Below are 10,419 nucleotides of genomic sequence, written 5' to 3'. Positions count from 1 at the left end.
GGGGGGTGAGGGTGGAGTGGGGGCGACTGTTGCTAGGAAAACCAATCCGGCTCCGGGGCTGCGAGGTCCCCACAGTTTTACTGTGGTCCAGGCTCACCTCGGACCCAAGAGAAATGTTGTTCTAATAACAATATTTTCCTGTTTGTGGGGCGCTTGGCGCTGTCCCAGCACCTGCTAGTAGGGGTACGGGCTCCGATCTTCGCTGGGACAGTGTGAAGGTCCAGCAGAGCGCCCAAGGGTTCAGTGGGACTGCCCAGCGAAGACTGGCCACCCAGGTCAACGGTGTATCGGCGTCAGCCTTTGGCTAGGGAGGTGGGGGAGGGGAGAGGCAGGTCAGAGTCTGGTAGCCGATCTCTGGGTACAGAGGAGCCCTGGCGCTTTTCAACAAAGAAAGTAAAATGATTAGGACCGTGAGATAATAAACCTTCTTTCAGCTCCTACTTTCACATGAGAGGCTGGTCACAGAGGCTGGGGGCCGTCTGTTAAGGGTGAGGTGACCAGTTTGGGGGAGGGGTGGACATTGAAGGATGAGGATCAAATGATTTTGGCAGTTAGTGACAAGCAACAACGATTCTTTCAACATGAACTGCCCCCGCCCTCCCCCTACCCCCACATCATGTCCACCTCAAAGAAACAGTGGACAGGGTGTACTTTCCACAAAATACTGCCATTTAATGCTGGAAAACACAAATGCTAGAGGCTCAGAGCAGCCCGTGTGACTGGATCCCTGCAACCTGCCTTGGGCCCCAGAAGAACCCTGCAAGGTCAGGCTCCTCCCTGCTCCGCCTGGAGAGCTTCCTTATCGGCCTGAGTTGGAGCTGCTGACTTTGCTCAAAGAGCAAGATTTCTGCTTTGAAAGCAAATGCAGCAGCCTGAGAAATGGGCAGTACGTACCTTACACACCCCTCTCCCGGCCCCTGGTGTACAGAGCCGGAGTAAAGGTGTCTCTAGGTCATAATCTGCACAGCTCCTGACCTCGTCCCAGGGTTGGGGTCAGGGCTTGGGGAGACCTGTGACCTTGGCGCCACAGAAACTCCTTGCAGCCCCTCTCCCCACCCAGACCTTACCAGCCAGACCTTGTTTTGCATACAATGCATTGATTTACCCGGAAATGGAGGACCTCTTACTCCCTAAGCTGGCTCAGTTGGAAGGGAGATAAAGCAGTTTGGGCTCTAAGGTCCGTGGGTCTGTCTGTCTGAGAGAAAAGGAATGAAGGAGGTCAGGGAGGAGGCGGCACTTGAGTTTGGGGGTTACACAATGGCGTGAGGTTTGCTCACTTCTGCCTCCTGCCTACGCCAGGATCAGGGTTTTCTCTGCTTTCTCTTTATTGGGCTCTTTTGTCCAGTAGAAGCACTAGAGCTGCTCGAAGAAGTAGCCTGTGGGCTGCATACCTGCCAAAGAGTTGGGACCAGAATAACCTTTTCCTGTCTATAACCTTAGGTGTCTGGAGACATAGATGGAAAGGTAGAAAGATAAGGCCAGGGATTCAGGCAGGAGGGGCTCCTCTGGGATCTGAGGATCAGAGAACAGGAACCAGGTGTTTCCAGGTGCCTTCATGTGTTTGTGGGCTGGAGGAAAAGGGGTACACCTCCCAGAAGGGGGGCCAGTAAGCCCAGAGGTAGCCAAACAGATAGACCTAATCTCTGTTACTCCTCTCCTATCTCCCCACAGGGAGCCAGGTCTCTTGCCTAATCCCCACATCTCTTATCTTCCAGAGGCTTTGGTCTGACTCCCAGCACAAGGGCTCTGTTTTATTGGGGAAGATTGCTCTCTGGGGAGCTGGAGAAAATGAAGGCCTGGGTTTGCTCAGCCTCTTGCCAGCTGAAGGATTGGGGTGGGGGGGGGGGTGTCACTACTTCCCTTTATGCCCCAGAAGTGCATCAGTGCCCCCTGGTGCTCAGCTGGAGCAGTACCACCCTCACGGTGGTCAGGAGGGAGGCCCAGGCCCCTAAGTGCTAGTACTAGAAGGCCAAAGGGCCACCACCAGCTCTCTGGCTTGGTTTTTCTGATGCCCTTTTGATTAAGTTATGTGTCATTAAAATGAAAGATAAATATTTCGCCCTCCCCTGCGGACGCAGGGAAGCTCCAGGAGCTAGGGGAGGGGCAGGAGCCTGGAGGGGCTGTGCAGTGGGTCCCCCAACTCTTTCCCCGCTGGCTCAGCCGCTCAGAAGAAGCCAGGTCTGGGGGCGCAGGGGGAGGCTGCATGGAGCTTCCTTTCAGACCCTCGGGATTCACAGGAAGGAGCAGCAGCTGGGCCGCTTCTTCTGGGACTCCACGTAGTCTCGGATCTGGAAGCTGGGCTCATCCGCCTGCTGCCCGGCTCTGTATTTTAGCTCCCTTGAAGAGGAAGGAGAAGTGGGCTGGGCAGCCGGTGGGGAGCTGAGCCTTGCCCCAGTCCCACGGCCTCCGAATGCAGGCTGTAGATAGACCCAGGGACTGGGCGAGGGGCCAGGCCCCATTGGATCCCAGATGGCGCCACCCTGCCCTGCACGCTCTCTTTCCCGGCTCAGCACTCACTTGGCAATGGCCAGAAAGGCTAGCTCCACATTCATGCCCGTCTTGGCGCTGGTCTCCATGAAGGGAACTCCATATTCCTGCCAGGGGGAGAGCGTGCTCCGTGGCCAGTCTTGGGCTGCCCCCATCCCTTCTCTCCCGCCCCCCGGCTAGTCACTTACCCTGGCCAGCATCTCTCCGTCCTCTGAGCGGATCACCCTTTCACTGCTCACATCTGCCTGTCAAGCCCAGGTGGGTCACTCTGGGGGAAGGACGCCTTGACCCCAAGCCGGCCCCTCTCTCTGCCCTGGGAGCAGGACCTCCTGCCCTCTGCTGGTGGCCTGCAGCACTGCGGGTGGTCTGATCCACCCCCGGGGCCAGGACCCCCTCCTCAGGTTCTTAGCTCCCAGCAGGGGGATCTCACCCCAACTTAGAGAGATGGTGGGTTACTCTGCTTGGCAAAGGGGTGGTGACCAGCCTCAAAGGGACGGCGGTAGTTGAGGTTAACCCTCTCCCATCTCAGATCTTCATCCATGTATCTAGTCCCTAGGATCTAACAGAGTAGCTGGGCATTCCTGGACTACTCAGGAAACAGCTCTACCTTTCCCTGCAGGGGGCCAATTCCAAAGCTTTAAGAGGGCAGGTGAGATGGGCAGAAGCCTGCAGATAGGTCTGACCTCTGAACTGGAGGCTGGAAAGGGTCCTTTGCTGGCAGGATGTCCAGCAATTACTCTGGTGGCTGTGGGGGAGGGTGGGCCGACCCTGCCCTGGAGCCACTCACCTTGTTGCCCAGAAGCATGATCACCACATCCCTCTGGGCGTACTCGTGAATCTCAGTGAGCCAGGCCTGTGAGAGAGGGCGTGCTGAGCTGCAGCCGTTCTCCTCCTTCCCCCGGCCTTCCCTGCTTCTCCCCTCTGGATCCTCCTGGGCTGCTCACTGCCCCCGATCACTGAACACGATACCCTGGGCCTTCTCTCTCCTGCATCTTTGCTCGGGCCTCTCTCCAGTCCTGAATAGCTCTAAACCCCTTACAGTGTAACTCTCAGTTCTATGGAAGATAGAGGAGGTACAGGCTTTATGTTCTAGATCAGCTCTAGTCACCAGCACTCTCCTTGAGTGCCCCGTAGAGGATTCTAAGGCCACGTAATGGCTCGGTGATCAAAACTACTGTGATCGATTAGAGCTGTCTGCCATGCCCATGGGGTTGGAGGAGGCAGTAGGGATGCCATGGGTTCCATCCGGTTGGTAAGTGTTTTATCTCTATATGTCTGGTTTCCCCGGTTTGCTTGCCAACCTCCTGAGGTCAGAGAGCACGTGAAACCTTCACTGTGCTGTGCACAGAGTCAGTGCTTATATTTATTGAATTATTGCCTCGACTACTGGATAGTTTGCTTGTGAGGACAGATCCACTCATTTTTGTCTGCCTGAGTTGCTTTCTAGAAACTTGGGCTGCATATATATGGTAGAGTTTTTCTGCTTGGGCTCTCCCCTTGAGCTCTTGTCCAGGGTGGAGCTGGGGACTTTCTGAACATGCTGTCATGAAGTGCACTCATGAATCACAGGCAGGGATAAAGCAAGTGGCACACAGCCTGCTTGGCCTTCATGCCCACATGCCAATCAGCTGCCCACGAGGAGTTTATGACTTCTGAGTCACAGCTCGGGTGTTTTTAGGGAGGCAGCAGTATTCCAGGCTCCACCCATTCCCACAGAGCAGGAAGCGGTCCTGCCCTGCTGGCTCCCGAGAGTGGCGAGTGGTGGGGTAGGGAGAACCTACCCGGATGTTGTCGAAGGAAGATTTGTTGGTGATGTCGTACAACAGGAGCAAGGCTGGAGGGGGAGAGAGAGGTCACGCGGGGCGGGGGGACTTGGGGCAGAAGGGTGACTGTTACAAGTGGGCTGGGGGAGCGGTGAACTGCCCTTACCCTGGGCGTCTCGGTAGTAAGCGTGGGTGACGCTGCGGAACCGCTCCTGCCCTGCGGTGTCCCAGATCTAGGGAGGGAAGGACAAACAGTCAGAAGTGGGCAGGCACTGTGCTGGGCAGAGAAAACCCTTGTTGTGGTACCAGGTGTGGGAGGTGAGAGGTTTCTTTCTTTGGTTTCTCAGGGGCCTGTGAGCGCCTGGTGACGTCCCAGATGGTGGTGGTTAACGAGTTAATGAGTTCTCCAGCTCGTCTGATGCTGTTGCCCTGAGTGGTGAAGCCCAGGGATTAGGGGTGTCCAGCCTCCTAGAGCATGTGAGGCCCGTGACACTAGGGAGGATTTGCAGCAAGCCTAAGCTTGTCTGAAGGCACTTGGAGCTGCTGCCTTTGACAGAAGAGAGGGGCCTGGGAACGGCTTTCTCTGCAGACATCAAACAAACAAAAGCCGTTTCCTCTCCTGGGCCCCACAGGAAATTACCCCAGGCTGAGGGCAGGGCCGCGGGCCTCCTGTGGGTGGGTGAAGAGCCTGGGCAGGCGCCCCCATCCTTGAACGGCCCCCCTCCCCGACACCCCAGCCCTCCCAGCCCCTGGTCTCACCTGCAGCTTCACCCTCACACCATCCACGGTCACCACCTTGTTCTGAAAGAGAGAAGGGCAGAGGGAGAGGTGGGTGCTCAGGGCGGGGGAGGCGGCTTGGCTTCTGCGTCCTGCTGAGTCCTGCACGGCAGCAGGCATCCTGTCTGGCTGCTCCCCCAGGGTGCCAGGGTGTCTGCCGAGCCCCGGAGATGTCTCCAGCCAGATCGCCCCATCAGGGCGGTGGGACCCTGTCCCCAGGCAGCCCTCCTCTGTGGACTCCGTCTGTCCACAACACACCAAGGCAAGGGAGCCGAGAACGTGCCCGGCCCCGCCCCTCCAGGGCTCAGCAGGGCACACGGGCTGAGCCCTGGAGGCGGGGGTGTTCCTGCCTCTTTCCTGCTTCTGTGCCTCTCCCAGGGCTCAGCCTCAGCACTGTGAAGTAGCTCTTCGAGGTGAGGTGCCCACCAGCATCTCGGAGACCTCAGCAGGCACATCTGCAGGGCTGTCTTTGCCCTGGTCGCCCCCTGGTTCTCCCGCTAGGTGAGGCTTCCCCTCCTACTGGGAGGAGGCACCCGGCCCCTGAGAGCCCCGCTGCCAGGGTTAAGCCTGAGCCCTCCTGGCCCCTGGGGCTGTGTGGCGCTCAGAGCGCTCGGCAACCCTGATGCCAATCTGTTGATGCCAACCCAAGATGGGTTCACCCCGGTGAGGGGGCAGGATGCTGGCTGCTGCTCTCTCCCCATAGGACCAGTCCAGCTCCCCAACCTCCTGCTCTGCTGTGCTGCCCTGAGCTCCAGAAAGACCAGGCGCTGACCTCACGTCTTGCCCGAGGGGCCGGCTCGCAGCGTGGGGGGTGTGGGGTGTGTCTGCCCTGCTCAGGGGCAGGATTCTAAGATGCAGTCTCTCATTTCTCATTCTGTGGGGGGCAGGGAGCCCCACCAGCCCAGACGCCTCTAAGTTGGCCACCTCTAGGGTGAGCCACTGAAGACCTGAGGGGTCCCTGCAGGGGGGAGAGGACAGACCCCCCCATCCCCCCCGTGCCTGAAGCCGTGACCCCTGGTTCACCGCTGGGAGGAGGAGCCTGCAGCCACCTCACCCTGAAGTCTATGCCGACGGTGGCTATGAAGGTCCCGGACAGGAAGGCCCCGTCTCTGAATCGGATGAGGAAACAGGTTTTGCCGACGCCCGAGTCTCCCAGAAGCATCACCTAGGAGGTGGGGGCAGAGGCAGTTAATGGGGCACTGGGGCGAGATTCTGGGCTCCCAGGGAGGGCCGGGGAAGGATGCTGAGCCCCGAGGGGGCGTCTGCTTCTGGAAGGCCTGCTGCCTCCTGCTCTCCTCCACTCTCCTGGGCTCCCGCTGGAGCAGCTCCCTCGGACCCTCCTGTCCTCATCTGGCTTCTGGGACGCCCGAGTTGAGACCCCGGAACCAAGAGGTCCCCAAATGTGCTTGGTGGCCCCGAGAACAACCACATTCCGTGCGTCTAGACTCTGGCCCCCTTTGCCCCGCTCCACGCCATGCCGGGATCCCGTCCTTTGCTGTGTGTTCCATGCCTGCGTGCACACGTGGGTGGGGCCACGGTGCCAGAAGGAGAAGCATTAATATTTCAGCCAGGGATTCCCACCCAAGGGAGGGTATCAGGATCTGAGGCGGATAGGCCTCTGTCAGTTGCCAAGGCATATTCTAAAATTGCTCGCGTTCCAGTGTTTTATTTTTGGTCACCTTTATTTGGAAGTTCCTAATGACATTTTCTGTTTGTAAAAGCCTTGCGTGAATTAGGAAAGGCTGAAATTTATACTAAGGCAGAGAGACATTTGGCCTGAAATGCTTTCCGCAGTAACCTCCCAAGTGGGACAAGTGGCTTGCAGGGGGGGTGGGGGGCGGAAGGGAGTGTGGGCGTGTGTCTGCCCCTTTACTGTCTGGCCAGTCTCTGCTCCTCTCTGCTGGGGATGGGGTAGGGTGGGGATGGGGAGGGGACCCCTCTGTCCTGTCACTCCTCAAACTCAGAGAACAGGGGTTGAGAGCCAAAGCTGGAATTTTTTCCAACTGGCTGAATAGATGCGTAATGGGTGGAGCCAGGGACTAAGGTTTGTGTTCCTTTGGGGGCCTTGACCTTGACCATGGAGCCCAAAGGCTTTCCTGCTGTGACCATGGGGTATGGGAGTAGCTAACCTGGTGACAGATGGGCAGTTGAGCAAACGGTGCATGAAGGCTGGGGTCCCGGCTTGTACGTGGATGAGTGGGGGACTTTGGGAAGATCCCTTAACCTTTCTGTGGCAGTTGCCACAGTGGTTAGAAGGAAGGAAGGATGATTTCTTGAAGTCCTTTCTAGAGTCTGTTAGTGGCTAGGGTCAAAAATGTTGGCATGAACCACCTGAGATTCTGGAAGCATGGCCCAGGGGTGGGGGCTGCCTGCCTGTGGCCTCATCCTTTCTAACCCTTCCCAAGGAGCTTCTGCCAGGCTCCTCTTAGACCATCCAAGTCTCAGTCTCCTTGGCAGGCCTCAGGTATGAAGGGGGCTGGGGCCAACTCTCCACAAAAGCCCACTTGGCCCAAGGGACAGATGGTGGGCTGGGGGCTAGAGAGCTCTCTGGAGCCTGCATGGCTTCCTGGTTCCTGGGTACCAGTACCCGATGGGGCAGGAGGGAGAGAGGGAGGGAAAGCAAGCACCTGTGTACTTTAGAGACCACAGCTGCCTTGAGCAAGAGATGCCAGCCACCCACCCAGCCAGGCAAGTCCACCAAACACAAACAGTTGCCCAGCCTCGCCACCTCCTAGGCAAACACCCAGCTGGCTGGTCAAGCAAGGAGGTCAGGCAGTGCCCCATGGCCCAGGACTGGTTCTCAGCTGCTCCCCCTCCCCTGAACACACTGGGGGCCCATTTCCTGCCTGCAGCCCGCACCGGGGACGCCTATCTCAACGGCTCTGGGCGGGTGACTTGCGGACTTGCTTCCCCTGAAAGAAGGGGGTGGGGGTGGTGGAGGGAGGAAAGCAAGGCACAGAGAGAGCAGGTCTCCTTCAAGGTCATGCCGCAGGAGACAGGCCAGTCCCCTCATCATCTCTCCCCGACCCTGCGGAGGAAGAGTGGAGGCTCTGGGCTCCCTCTTTCAGAGATCCCGGTACCTGTCTGCTCCCAGAGTGCAGAGGAAGGGCAGACAGCTCAGTGTCCACCCGCAAACCCCCCTTTCCTCCAGGGCCACCCACAGAGGGAACCAGGCCCAGAGAGCTGACTTAAACTCTCCCAGGTTGGGGTACCAGTGCCCAACCGCTCCCATCATTCTCAGGGTCTAAAAATTCCCAGGTGAGTCTACTGTTCTGGCTAGCAACATCCTCCCAGAAGAAGGCGTGGGCAGCTGGCTGCAGGGGTGGGAGGGGAAGGGGTCGCACCTGGGGGCACCTGGGGTCCTAGTCCACCCTGGGAGAAGGGCATTAACGCGCACGTTCCCCCGCTGTCAGGGGGCGTCCCTTCGGAGTCTCTCCCAGCGCTTGGGGGTGCCTGTGCCCTGGGAGAGTTGTGGGCTCAGGGGCTAGCGAGAAGCCCGGGGTTCCCCGGGGCTCGCACTGGCCGAAGTGAGGCAGAGGGAAATGGGGCTGGGGTCCTCGGGGGGTGGGGAGTCACTCAGTACTTCCTACGCTCCTCTCCCCTCTCCCAGATCCTTGGACGTTGGCGTGGGCCCCGGGGGCTGTCTCGACCCTCCCCCGCTTACTCTGAGAAGACCCGGGGGTGAGGGGGGGCTGGGGGGTGGAATGGGATGAGTCCAATGCAGACGCAGCCAGAGAGGAGCTGGGGCCGGGAGGGTCTAGGAGCGAAGGGCGCGGGGAGGGGCGGCCCCCAGAGCCGGCACCGGAGTCCCCAGCGCTGGGCGCGGGGCCCACCCACCTTGCCCGTGAGATCGTGGCTCGGCCCGCAGGGTGGGGAGCGCTCGAGGGCCTCGCCATCCCGGGTGGCCGCGGTGCCAGGCGTGCCCGTCATGTCCCTGGACCAGAGGTGAGCTGGGGCCCGCGGCGGCCGAGGGACCGGCAGGAACCGCCCCGCCTGAAGCTCCGCCCGCTTCTTCTCCCCTCCACCGCCCCGGGCCGGGACCCCGACAGGCTCCTCCCTCCGTTCCGCCACCTGAACAACGCTGGCGGGGAGCTGGCTGTCCCGCGGGGGCGCGCAGGACCGCAGAGTCAGCTCTCGAGGGGGCAGGCAGGCCCCTAGAGCCGCACCAATCGGAGGGTGTAGGCCAAATCCAGCCTAGAACCGCTCCCCAAGGTCGCCAGCTGCCGGGGTTAGGGTCCCACAGGGAGCTGTCCCTGGGGACCCCGCCTTCTGGGGAAGGTCTGGCATCACTGGGACCGCGGGCCGGCGCCCGGGTTGTGGCTGCCCAGCGCGGCCAGCAGGCGACGCCCGAGCTCCATCCGGCCCGCGGTCCACAGGTGCCTGGCGGGGGGTGGGTTGGGGGCGGGGTCCGGGGAGCCTGGAAACGCCCCTGGGCCGCGCGGTGCCGGGTTCGAGAGCACGCCTGCGTTCTGAGCTCAGCTCACAGACAGTTTCGCTTTTGCTAGTCGCCCTAGCTCGACGTCATCCGAATGTAATTGTGTTTACCGACCGATGGGTATTCACTCTGCAGCACACTTGCTTGGGCCCCCGGCCGGTGCTTGGACTTTGACACTTCCCCTGTTCCCCCCCTGACCTCTTGGGCTGTGCCCAAAATGTCCCCTGCCGGGAGAGCCTTCCCAGGCGGCCTTCCCGGCACACTTCCCAATCCAGGTGCTCCTCAAGGCAGGACTAGCCTTATCCACGTGTGGCCCTCCCTTCTGGCACCTGCTGCTGCTACTGCTGCTAAGTCGCTTCAGACTCTGTGCGACCCCATAGAGGCAGCCCATCAGGCTCCGCCATCCCTGGGATTCTCCAGGCAAGAACACTGGAGTGGGTTGCCATTTCCTTCTCCACTGCATGAAAGTGAAAAGTGAAAGTGAAGTCTCTCAGTCTCTTCAACTCTTCAGGACACCGTGGACTTCAGCCCACCAGGCTCCTCTGTCCATGGGATTCTCCAGGCAAGAGTACTGGAGTGGGTTGCCACTGCCTTCTCCCCTCTGGCACCTAGTAGGTCTTAAAGTCTGGTACCAAATGATTTCATAAAGCTGTGAATCAGTTTGAGCTGAGTCTCCAGGACCTCCCAGGAACCCCGCTGCTCCTGTTGACAGAGACTAAGAGTGTGTCCAGGGGTTGTCCAGAGCAGAGTTCAGGGGCCCTGGCCTGGGCTAACCATTCAATTCAGTTCAGTTCAGTCGCTCAGTCGTGTCTGACTCTTTGCGACCCCATGGACTGCAGCACGCCAGGCCTCCCTGTCCATCATCAACTCCCGGAGCTTACTCAAACTCATGTCCATTGAGGCGGTGATGCCATCCCACCATTCAATTACCTGATCCCAAATCCTACATAAGCGCAG

The 10,419-nt window shown here is 59.6% G+C and overlaps 1 protein-coding gene across 3 annotated transcripts in view; it reads right to left on the bottom strand.

Annotated features, from left to right (window-relative positions):
• Positions 1–411: 411 nt before the first annotated feature.
• RAB37 (RAB37, member RAS oncogene family) overlaps positions 412–10,419 on the bottom strand; it is a 66,193-nt gene continuing 56,185 nt past the window's right edge. Inside the window, exons 1-9 of one of the 3 annotated variants that reach the window (XM_043458440.1) lie at positions 8,865–9,051; positions 6,082–6,192; positions 5,010–5,051; positions 4,417–4,483; positions 4,269–4,321; positions 3,275–3,340; positions 2,676–2,732; positions 2,518–2,594; positions 649–2,337 (exon numbers count right to left, since the gene is read on the bottom strand). In XM_043458440.1, the coding sequence (XP_043314375.1) occupies positions 2,232–2,337; positions 2,518–2,594; positions 2,676–2,732; positions 3,275–3,340; positions 4,269–4,321; positions 4,417–4,483; positions 5,010–5,051; positions 6,082–6,192; positions 8,865–8,957 (672 nt within the window). In that variant the 5' untranslated portion in view covers positions 8,958–9,051 and the 3' untranslated portion in view covers positions 649–2,231. Of the gene's footprint in view, positions 2,338–2,517; positions 2,595–2,675; positions 2,733–3,274; positions 3,341–4,268; positions 4,322–4,416; positions 4,484–5,009; positions 5,052–6,081; positions 6,193–8,864; positions 9,056–10,419 lie in introns of those variants that run through there. The other 2 variants (XM_043458601.1, XM_043458520.1) reach the window with 2 other exon arrangements.

Source organism: Cervus canadensis, chromosome 1, assembly GCF_019320065.1.
Source record: "Cervus canadensis isolate Bull #8, Minnesota chromosome 1, ASM1932006v1, whole genome shotgun sequence".
In the NCBI taxonomy this organism is placed as follows: domain Eukaryota; kingdom Metazoa; phylum Chordata; class Mammalia; order Artiodactyla; family Cervidae; genus Cervus; species Cervus canadensis.
Note: the sequence above shows the minus strand (reverse complement) of the source record. Positions and strands in the feature narration are given on the sequence as shown.